This window comes from Nannospalax galili, unplaced genomic scaffold (genome assembly GCF_000622305.1).
Source record: "Nannospalax galili isolate Female #2095 unplaced genomic scaffold, S.galili_v1.0 scaffold762, whole genome shotgun sequence".
Lineage (NCBI taxonomy): Eukaryota > Metazoa > Chordata > Mammalia > Rodentia > Spalacidae > Nannospalax > Nannospalax galili.
The window spans coordinates 3124489-3136607 of NW_008350126.1; the positions used below are offsets into that span (position 1 = coordinate 3124489).

General features: G+C 45.1%; 1 protein-coding gene across 1 annotated transcript in view; it reads left to right on the top strand.

The window, feature by feature from the left end:
- The window catches only part of Ror2 (receptor tyrosine kinase like orphan receptor 2), a 227763-nt gene that overhangs the window by 160454 nt on the left and 55190 nt on the right, over positions 1 to 12119 (top strand). The window contains exon 2 of the mRNA XM_008847348.2: positions 10170 to 10247. Within this exon, the coding sequence (XP_008845570.2) occupies positions 10170 to 10247 (78 nt within the window). The remainder of the gene's footprint in view (positions 1 to 10169; positions 10248 to 12119) is intronic.

Genomic DNA, 12119 nt, shown 5'->3' on the forward strand with positions numbered 1-12119 from the left:
GATGGCCTTGTGCATAAATGGAGAAGCATTGACTGTGAGTGTCCAGCAGGGCTATTACCAAACATGGCCAGGCAGGCCATGGCAGACCTGGCCCCACACGGTGCCCATGGGCCCGACATGCTGCTCATCAGAGTGGAGTGGCAGTCATGTAAATATTATGAGAAAAAGGAATGTCAGCCAGCGAAAGAAGAGGGAGACATTCATCTGGGCACAAAACTGAGCCAAGTGAGGCAGCTCTGCTGGAAACCCCAAGGGAGGGAGGGAGCTTGGAGACAGCTCTGTCTCAGTTGCTGGCTGCCTGAGGCTTAGTCTTCAGGTGTGGAATTCTTCCTAAGAAGATGGGCTGCTGCCATCAGCAGGTGCTGGCTGTTCCCCAGAGAGCAACAATCAGTTGCAAGGACTCCTGTGTTTTCCAGGACCTGTTATTTCTTTCTCATGGAGGCATCCTCTGTCTCAGCCTGGCTATTGTATAAGTCAGTTTGTAGCCAGCATTATTAATATTATGAAGACATTTTTGAGACAGTTGAGACCACCCCAAAGTGGGAATAAAATGATTAGGTGTTGTAAGGGGGTCCCACAGGGCCAAATTCAAACAAGAACCTAAGTGGGGACCAGTGGCTCACATGCAGCCAGGTGGAAAAACCCCAGCAGTCCTCCTCACATAGATGTGAGGCAGAGTCAGCGACAGAGAATCTGCCAGACCCTGAAAGGGAGTTCAGGCTGAGCAGGAGCTGCCCTGCATTGACTCCAGACTAGCAGTTAGGATCAGACCTGTGCAAGTTTGAATACCTAATTTGTCTGAGGTAACTAACCTGCAGAAGTTTTTCCTATTTAAGGTGCCCCTGGCCTTTGTTCAGGAATTGGCTCTCCTGACTGACTCTTCTTGGTCAGAGCTACATGAGGATGCAATTTTGTGGGTGTCCTAGTAAAGCCTTAACGATATAATTTTGATTCCAAGAACTCAACTCTGGGGCCAGCAAGATGGCTCAGTGGGTAAGGGCTTGCCTCTGAGAACTCAGCTCAGTAACATTCCGGAGATAAATAACAATACTTCTTACAGTTGTGTCCACACAAAATAGGTGTGTTGGTGTATCCTAGCCTTCAGGTGTCTGTATATGACCTTAAATTTGGAGCTAGGATCTCTACACAGGTGATCAAGCTAAAGTGAGGTCATTAGGGTGAACCCTCACCCCCGTCATTAGTGTCCTCTAATTTTTTTATTTATTATTTTTATTTTATGTATATGAGTGTTTTGCTTGCATGCATGCAATGCCAGAAAAGGCAGAAGAGGCATCAGATCCCCTGGAACTGGAGTTATGAATGGTTGTTAACCACCATGTAGGTGCTGGGAATTGAACCCACGTCCTCTGCAAGAGCAACCAGTGCCCTTAACTGCCGAGCCACCGCCCCAACCCTCACTAGTGTCCTTTTTAGAAGGAGAAATGTGGGCACAGAGATGGGCACGAGGAGCCATCTGTCTTAAGGGCGGGATACAGATTCCTGTTGGAGCCATGTCAAGCCTGATGCCCTCAACTGACCTTTGTGGAGTAAGTCCATCTGTTACCTAAGCCTAAAGACTCCATTAAGCAAATGAGGGAGCCTTCCTCCCAAGGGACAGTGCAGTTTAGTTATTTGCTTTTCAGGTTTTTTTTTTTTTTTTTTTTTAAATCTTTCTCCACCTTTAATTAAGACCTACAGATTCAAAATTGATGAGAATGACTTTTTTTGTTTGTTTGTTTTAATCTTCTGTGAAGCCAAGTGAGAAGACACAGTAAACTGGGCATATTCTGCGAGTATCTTTGCCCTGCCATTGCTTCCGAGGTGGAAGCAAGCAGCTGAATTAGACAGAGCAGGCCCCAGAGCCTGCTGTCCCTGAGAAGGGTGGCACTTGCCTTCCATGATATCTGGTGGGGTGTGCCTGGCCAGTCCTCCCCGCCCCCCTCATTGCTAACTGCCAGAAGCTGTAGAAGTCAAAGAGAGAAAGTTCATGAAAGGCCCCAATTCAACGGCCCTTGGGGCCTCTCCTCCCTCAGCCAAATATTCACTAGGCCCCTGACACTAGGCTTTTGTTGGGGGCTCTAGAGCTGTCAGAGGCAGAAGGTAGGAAAAGCTTTATGAAAGCAATATTCAAGGGACTTGAGCTAGTGTGTGGACTTGGTGGGGTTTTAGTATATTTGCTGTAGAAGTGAAATCAAAGCCAAGATCAAGCTGGCAAGAGACACCGGTTATTCTGTTTTTAGGTTGGTGAATTTTTTAAAAAAATATTTTATTATTTTTATTTTATGTGTACGAGTGTATTGCCTGCATATATGTGAATGCACCCATGTCGTGCAATGCTGCGGACGTCAGAAGAGGGCTTCAGATTCCCCTGGAGCTGGAGTTAAGGACGGTTCGTAGCCGCCATGTGGGTGCCGGGAATTGAACCAAGGTCCTCTGCAAAAGCAGTCAGTGCTCTTAACCGCTGAGCCATCTCTCCAGCCCCCAGGTTCCTGAATTTTATATTTCCAAAGCAAGAGTTAAACAGCCCTTTAAGGAATATAGAATCAGAGGCTAATATTTAACTCAACTTAAAATTAGACATAATGAAAATAAAATATCACAAACTGTTAAGAGCACTACCAATTTGATACTGATGGCTACCGCCCCCCTTCCCCCAGTGCTGTGGCAGTGAAAGCTCATGGCGCCACCCTTTAATAAGCACTCCCAGAAACACTGTCCCCAGGCTCTCTCGGGATTTTTTTTTACCTCACTCATTCCAGATAATGATTTTTTTCCCTCCTAACTGTTGCATTTCCAGCGTTATTTATATTGTTGGGTTGTTAATTTTGCTTGTTGTTGAGATGTGGCATTTTGGAACATGTGACTTGTTTCTGTCATGGCTGTACTGTGTGAATTTGCATGCAGCTTAGCAAATCTTAAGACGTTCTGCCTCTACTCTGGTCTGTTTCTACACCTCTTCCTTTCTCACATCCTGGAAATTACCTTTTCATGAGGACCAGATCCAAGAACATTAAGCTTTGGAGGATCAAATCCCTTCCTAATTAAAAGGAGCCGACTTTGAAGTGTGCCTGCACCTCTGAAGGCTGCATCTAATGACATCATAACCACACGAATGGGGATCACCAGGTGAAGAGATTCATGGATGAAAAGTCTGAACAACAAAGCATGTTGAAAAGAAGCACCAATCAAAACCAGAATAGCACCGTGGACTCACGTCCAAGTGCATAGTTTGAACTTCATTAGTAAATTCTTGCTTAATGGTGTCTCTGCCCTTAATGAGAACAAGATGCCATGAAAGAAAGCGCCTGGGAATCAGGACATACCCGTGCTGGTGTGCAGATAAAAATTTCTCCTCTCATTGATGCTGTCAGTCAAAGTGACATGTGAGAGGCCACACTAAAGGAAGGTTTGCAGAAGAGCCCCACTGGACTGGTAGCCTGTGTTTATTATTCAAAATTCACACACGTTTGAACTGGGCTTCCTGCAACTGTGTGCCTCAGTGTGAAACCACCTGCTACAAGTATTTTCAGTGGTGACAGGGCACCCTTTCCCTTTGGTCTTTCTGTGGATACCCATTTGTCCAGTCCTGAACACACAAGACACTCCTAATGTGCTTTCAAGAATAAGCCACAAGTTCTGTCCGAGAATTCCAATGGCAGTGAGCGTAGGATTCACCTAACCCTCAGTGGTCCCCAATATGTTTGTTTCTAAGTTTTTGTTGGAATGCTCTGTGAGTCAGCAAGCGAAATAGGAAACTCACAAATCTGGGTCATGTTCTGCTTACTCCAATCATGCTTGGGCTGATTTCCGATGATTATGTCCTAGAGAATGAGGATGTTGGGAGCCAAGATGCTTCCCACAGAGCTTTGTGACCTGTGCCCTTGAGAGACGATGCCACGATGCAGGGAATGTATAAATAACTTAGGAGGATAGTACACAGATTTCCCCGGCACCTGCTCCTCCCAGTCCCCCATTCACTGGCATTTATAAAGCATGTTGCATTTTTGTCACACAATATGAATGTGTTATTCTTTGTTTGGGTTTCGTTTTTTTTGAGACAGGGGCTCACTAGGCATCCCAGGCTGGCCTGAAGCTATCAGCAGTCCCGCTTCAGCCTTCAAAGGGCTGCGATATGCCTGGCTGATATATTTATATTACTGAAAAATAAAAGATTTTGCTTTATTTGAAATTATGTGTATATGTGTTTGCCTGTGTGGTTATACATACATGAATGCAGGTGCCTTCAGAGGCCAGAAGAGGGTGTCAAATCCCCCGATATGCTGAGAACTGAATTTGGTGTCTCACTAGAGCAGTAACCACTGAGCCATCTTTCTAGTTCCTGATATGTTATTTTTGACCAAAATCCATGCAGCTCATATTTCCATTACTTTTACCTAGTATTCTTTTTTCCTGTTCCGGGATCTCATCCACTATTCCATGTATATTTTGTCTTGGCTTCTGGGTGGAAATGTATATTTTTGACATAGATAACACTTTACATTCAGTATACCTCCATTATAACCAGCCACAGTTAATTTTTTTCATATTACATGTTTTTCTCTATTTAGACATCAAACACCTGGAAGTAATGAGTTTGTGAATCCCACTTCTCTGCTGAGGCTTCTAAAGAGTTTTGTTTCCCAGTGGCCTGACAGACAATGTCATCCTTTGGTCCTAGTCTCAGTGTGTTTTTTTCAGTGAGTTGTTGCTGGTATCCAGTGTAGAGAAGGCCCTATAGTTGACATCTTTGGTTGTCCTGTGTGACAAACCTGTGTCAATTATGTTTGCACTCCTGTGACCAAAAATACGTGACATGGTTTGAGAGGGATTTCAGTCCTCTGTGGTGGGCATGGCCTGGCATTCTTCATGGCAGTTGGAAGGTTTGGCAATCAATGTTCACATTGTTGCAGACCAGGAAGCAGAGAGACTGGTACCAGAACCAGGGCCAGATAACAAAAGCCCACTCCAGTAGCCTGTGTCTCCAATGTGGTCCCTTCCTCCAAAGGTTCCAATGTAGACTCTAGACATGCCATTGGCCAGTAAACAGATGCTCAAAACATGAGCCTCTGGGGGACATTTTAGATTCAAACCATAGAATATTCATTAGCTAAAGTGAAAGGCAGACAATTTAGAAGGGTGTCCTCTTCAGAGCAGTCAGTCTTGAGGTAAGAAGAGACTGTGCTCATCTTTTCTATTCTGTCCGTGGGCATCACCTCCATAGCCTTACCACCTGTGATGGTGAATATTGATCATCAACTTGACTGGACCTAGAATCACCTAGGAAACAAGCCTCTGAGTCTGTCTGTGAGGGAGCTTCTAGGCTGGGTTAACTGAAATGTGAGGCTACACCTTGCATAAGGGTGGACCACCCCAGGGGCTGGGTTTCTGGACTAAATAAAAAGAAGCTGAGCACCAGTATTCATCTCTCACCATCTTGAATGTTAACCCTCCTTCCTGAAGTTGCTTTTGCTTGGCATTGTGTCACACTAGTACCCATTTTTCCACTTTATCCACTCAAGTACCACGGGCACAGGCCATGATGCTTCATAACCTAGTCAGCTGGCTGAGGGAAGAGAGAGTCTTTGTACCACAGAAGCCCAAAAGACTTTTGATGTTAAAGAATTGCAGTCACATTCCCTCCACCCCTATCTGAGGATGTGTTCCAAGATCCCAGGGAATGCACAAAACCATATATGGCACCAGACCCTCCACAGAGTGTGTTTATTCTAAAGCATACATACCTGGGATAAAGTTCAGTTTATAAGTTAAGAGGTAATTGCAATAACTGATAATAAAATGGAATCTATAGCATTAACTGCAGGAGATGGGAAGGTTCTCCTCTCTCTCATGTTCTCTTCCTGTACCACACTCACCCTCCCTCTGGTGCTGATATGAGATAGTACAGTGTCTAATGGTGAGATGCAATGAGGGAATGAGGAAGGCATTGTGATGGAGCATTGGGCTGTTTCTTAACAGTAACATCCTCCACAGGTCATAGGATACAAAGATAGACAACTTATGGGTGCTAGGAACTGAATCCAGGTCCTCTGCAAGAGCATCCGGTGCTCTTAACTGCTGAATCATCTCTCTAGCCCCTCCTGTAATGTTTTTGTATCTAGTTGACTATGGGTGACTCAAACTGTAGAAACCAAAACAGAAAACAAGGGGGGCTCTTATACTGTGCATGGGCACATGGGAATTGTTATTGGGCACAGGAACCATGACCGTTCACCAGCAAAACTGGCCTAGTAATCATGGCCAAAGTAGATCATGGTGGTGAGAGTTGATAGGAAACTTGTGGACCAGGAGAAGAGACTGTCTCTTAAGTGCCTCTTATGTCACTGGGCTGAGGAGGCATAGGTGATATGTATCTTTGAAATTGAAACTGCTGGGGAGGCCCAACAACATCCTTCCTTCATCCTCCCTGGCCCAACAGTTCCCTGTCTCTTCAGCAGCAGGAGTGTGGCTGTGCCTGGGCTGTCTACCACAGGGACCTGTCTATTCCCTGCCTGACCCATCTTTGTATCTGTCATTTTGGTCACTCTGGAAACATGGCAGCTCATTTGTCTAGCTGGATCTGTCTGGAGTCTAGCACATATGTCTCATCCCTCTCATGTAGTCAGCGTGGACAGATTTCTGACTCACACCAATAGAGCCACTGTGTGCCCTCTTTTCCTCAACCATGTAGGGCTACAGACCTCTATTCAGATGTCTTCTCTTTATTCTTTTCCATTTTACTTCTACAGGCCGTGGTCTATGACTGTGCTTGTATTCAGTGTCCAGTACAGGGAACTGTGTAGAGGAGTCTAGTGGTTACCAGGGTCAGAAGCAGGCAGGATAAGGGCAACTGTTAATGGGAACAAGGTGTCTTTAAGGGGTGATGAGATGTTTTGGAATTCGATAGTGCATAACTTTAAAATATTATAAATGCTACTAAATTATATACATTAAAATGTAAAATACTTCAAATTTTATTGTCTATGGCATATATCATGATTTAAAAAATGATGTGTGCTCCTTGTAGAGATACTTACAAAATAGAAAGTATTTAAATTAGCAACAATACCAGATAAGTCAGTACTAGTTTTGGTATTGGGGGCTATTGATGTTGCTTGTATACATCTGTTGTTTCCTGTATATTATTCTTAATCTTTCTAATAACGCCAGGAGGGACCCTCTTGGGCTCCAATCTCACTTCTCTTCATTCTCTAGTTCATGTTCCTCCCAATCCCATTTTGCTTATCGATTTCAGGAGGCCATAGTACCTTGAGTGAGGACATCACTGTGGGCCTGAACTCGATGTGGCTTTTAAATTTCAAAATGCAAGCGATGCCCCAATTTTTCCATTAGAAAATAATAGCAGAGTCCAGTACTGTCAATTGTGGGGACCCTGGGGATTGGCTATCCAGAAATACTACCTGCATGTGACTGCAGAGGAAACACTCGGCTTCTGAAGCCTCTGACATCTGAGTCCCAAGCTCCTGCGGTCTGTATCAGCACCCTGGGACCCTTTCTCTGTTTTCCATGTTTGTAGCTGACCCTCCGGTTTCCTTCGATGTCCCCATTTCTTTTTATTTAGGGGAGCACATGAGGCCAAAAGAAACATAAATGAACCCCGGTGTACATACTGAGGCAAAACACACTTCCAGAGATACTAGTGTTGAGTGTCAGCAGTCACCTTGCACACGCAGGGGATAAAAAGAAGCAGGTCACCTCTACCACCTCTGCAGGTGACTTACACTCAGGAACACGCCTCTGCTCCTCTATCCAAAGCTGACCGAGAGGAACCTGGGGTGGAGCTGGGTGCCAGAGTTTATTTTGCTTCAGGGTAGATATTTATTTCACTGTTTCACACCATTTGTCAATTTCTAAGCATGTAATAACTTTTATGCCTTTTTATTATATGTGTGTCAAGGGTGTGTTTAATTTAATGTGGTAGTTACATTTAATCTGATTTGTGGCCTCTTGCAGAACGTTCCAATTTTTAACTTGAAACTGAAGTGTAGTTTTGGCAGATATTGTCAAGTGCCTTACGTAGCTTTAGTTTTCCTTTGAAATTGGTGTGTGCGTGCATGTTTGTGTGTGTATGAAAGTACATAGAGGCCAGAGAACAAAGTTTAGCCGTTATTTCTTAGGTGCCATCCACTTAGCTGCATGTGTGTAAGGGCATCTGTGCTGTGCAATGCCCACAGAGCTCAGAAGAGGGTGTTGGATCCCTTGGAACTAAAGTTGTTAGCTGCCACTTGGGTGCTGTGAGTCAAACCTCGATCCTCCACAAGAGCAGCCAGTGCTCTTAACAGCTGAGCCATCTCTCCCGCTCCCCACACTTTGCTTTTTATGACAGGATCTTTCACTGTCCTGGAACTCCCTAAACATGCCAGGCTAGCTGGCCAACAATCGTTGGGGATCCTCCTGTCTCTATATCCCTGCCACTGGGGTTACAAGTGCTTCAATATGACTTTTTTTGTGGATTCTGGGAATTGAACTCAGCTTAGTAGCTAAAGTGCTTGCACAAGGACCTAGCTCCCTAGCCCTCCATCTTGGTTTTAATGGCAGCACTGTTGACCCTCCTCTACCTCAGTGCCTGCTGCTTTCTAACTTTCATGAGTTCAGAGTGCCCGTGGCTACTGACCTAGGGAAATGATTGATTACCCTAGGTCACGTTAGAGTTTAGGGGAAGTTAAAGAATGCAGTCATAATTTCCAACAGTGGGCTGTTTAATGTTTAATGAAAGATGGCAGGGATGAGTTTGAGCCAGGAGTGATGAGAAGACAGAATTGGAAAATGAAGCCGGTTAGACAGTGGTCAGACACCTGCCGTGCAGGTAGAGAGGAGGTGGAGATTGAGGACACTCCAGTTTCATGTGGACTTTGGGAGCCCTGTGCTGTGGGGGCCAGCATTCAAAAGGAGAGCTGAGAGGACCAGCTTAGAGACTCTTGCTGTCAAGCTTAAGTGCGCCAGCATTTACTTAGCCAGAAAGCTGAGGAACCTTGTCTGCATGACTTTTCTTCAGAACCACAGCTAGATCTTTGCTTTTCCAGGCAAGCCTAAGAGTGTCTGAAGTGTCAGCTACTGTAGTATTTCTTGGCCCTCATATGTTAATCAAGAAAAGTCACCCAGTATTGAACTGTAGACTTGGACGGGCTGTTTTAAATTGTGGTCAGTATATATAAGGTAGTTTTACCATTTGAACAATTCTTTGGTGTACAATGAAGTAGCACTAACTACATCACAGTGTTGTATAAATATCAAAAGATCGTCCTCTTCTTAAACTGACACTTGTGTCCCCACTAAACACCAGCTCCCCATTTCTGGCTCCCAGCTCCTGACACCCATCATTCTTCCCTGTCTCCATGACCTCCAATAAATGTAATCACACAGCGTTTGTCCTTTTGTGCCTGTTTCGCTCACCGCAGTGTCCCTGAGGGTCACCATGCTGTAGCATATCTCAGTTTCTGTTTAGACTGGTGTGTTGGCCACTCTGTGGTAGGCTTTGATGTTTTAGTCATGATTTTTCACCCCTAGCCAGTGGAATCCTAGGTTCCAGGCAAAGGCTGGGAGGAAATGTAATGGATTGGGGGTGGGTGGGAAGTGAGGGGCTGTTTGAGAGCTTCCTGTGGCTTCCTGCATCAGTGGTGCATCCGATCCTCCTCTAGACTGAGGGACAGTGGGCCCCTTGCTATGTATTTGGAGATAAGTGTTGAGTCCAAACAAACAGAGTCCATGCTTGCCCTTAGTGTTCAGGTGTTGTGAGTAGTTGCTCCCACCACCCAGTTTCCCATTGTCTGTGGGATAGACAGTTGTGCTTTGGCCTCAGTCCGTCGTTTTGACTGCGGCCTTTCAAATTCCTATCTCTCACTTTCTCCTAATCCCTCTTCTATTCCTTTCCTCCCTGCTGTCCCAGAGAGCTTTGTTCACAACTTCCATTTATTAGTCTTTGGCGCTCTTGGCTTAAACTAAACTAAAACCACTTTTATAATGGTATCAAGTCTGAGTCTAAAAAGCTAGATAGCAGTTGCCATCTGTGTTCTCTGGACGCTGGGCAGGTTTGCTCATGGAGTCCTGTCTCCTCTTCTCTGTCTGTGTTTTCTAGACCCTAGGAAGTTTTGCTGGCACAGCTGTTTTTGCTCCAGTGGAAACCATGTCACATGTGTGTGTTTTCTTCCCAGGTGAAGTGGAAGATCCTGATCCAAGTGACCATTTGGGACAACTTGATGGACCAGACAGTCCACTTCCCACTCTGAAAGGTAAGATGTTAAGGCAGCTGCCTTTGAGATGTTTCTAGAATATCATGGCATGTTCACTTTGCCCTTATCACTGGAGATTGGACCTGCTTGATTAGCAGATGGTGGGGTGCCCTGCCCCATTTCGAGGTAGTTGAGATGCTTACCTAGAATCTTGTATTTCTTGCTCACGGAAGGCTTTTGGAGCTGGTGAGGCTGGCTGGAATGTGGCAGGTGGGAAGAAACCAGACGAAATACAGCTATCTGGGGAGGAATGAACCTTGAGGTACTCAGGGATCCTGAGCAGAGCTGTAAGAGGTCTCTTATCTTGGCTTTTACGTACTTGCTGACAACCAACTCTCTTCCACCTGTATTTTTCTCAGTGACATAGCCCAGTGGTGGGTAGACTCATAGAGTGGTACCCTCTTTCCTGCTTCCACCTGGAAGAATGTTCTTTGTGGCTTCAGTCCTTCCTGGACATTTGCTGTAGGCTTCATGCTCACCTGGCACACCTTGTAGGCATTGTATATTTATAGCATTGATAGAATAAGAGAGTCTTAATTGAAGTGTTAACGTTCCTTGTTTTTTATCTGATAACCCATCAGCTCCAGTTTGTGCTGTCCATAAACTTTTGGATGTGGGGGTCAACCACTTATAACCATACCCTGAATGAAAACTGACTCTGTCCCAGAAGCCATCAACTGTTCATAGCTCCTTGGTTACAGGTGGGGGCTCATGAACCCCTTCTCCATGCTAGAATGTCGACTGCTTGATCTTGTGCAGATCCTGTGCAGGCAACTACAGCTGATGTGAATTCATGAGTATGATGGTCATATTATGTCCAGAAGACACTGCTTTGCTCTGGTCCTTCCTGACCTCTGGCTCTTACTATTTTTCCATCCCCTCATCTGTGACAGTCCCCAAGCTGAGAGAGAGAGAGAGAGAGAGAGAGAGAGAGAGCGAGAGCGAGAGAGAGAGAGAGACAGAGAGAGAGAGAGGATAGAGAGAACTGCACAAAGAAACTTCTGTAACAAGATCTGAGAGTTACATTAATCTGTTGATAGAGAGATAGGAATTTGGAGGTCAATTTGGTACTCTGTCCATTTAGCAATATAATAGTAGCAGGTTCACCCCTAGGCCTTGTGAGCTCTGCAACCATGGGTTCTTAGCCAAATTTGCAGTACCAGCTCTATGTTTCCTTCTGTGGAGCAGGCCTTAAACCCAATCAGAAAGCTGTTGGTTACCCCCATAACATTCATGCCACTATTACACCCATGGTCATATCTTGTCATATGGGTCATTATTATAATTCACAGGATTCATGGCTGGGTGTGATTATAGAGTTGATGTTTCCTTGTCCCGTGACCAGTGTGTGTGGCTTCTCCAGCAATGGGGTCGTATCACCAAGTTCTGGTGGGCAACCAAGAGCAATGTCAATAGCTTATATTGTTTTGGGGATCGCTGGAACATCTCTGCCCAACAATTCAAGAGGAGGTGTCTCACACTTAGCACTGGGCTTTTGGGGGGGGGCATGCAATGTATGACTTTTGCAATTAGCACAATCCCAATCCCATGTAGAGTAACTCTAGGCAAGCTCTTTTATGTGAACTGTATATGGTATATGTTATATAATAAAATAGGTTTCCATATGGGTTTTTCAAACATCCTTAGAGGTAGGTATCCCATGGGAGGGTTGGAGGAGTGATACCTTTCCTAGTTCACCCAGTCTCACCATGTATTTATAGGTAGTCTCACTCATATTGGCTGCCATGCCAGAAGCCCACAGGCAGGGCAGGTGCAACAGCAGGTGTTCATTTTCTCATGGCTCTGAAAGCTGTGAGGCCAAGGTCCATGTGCTGGCATGCTTGGTTCCTGGTGATGGTGCTTTTCCCACTT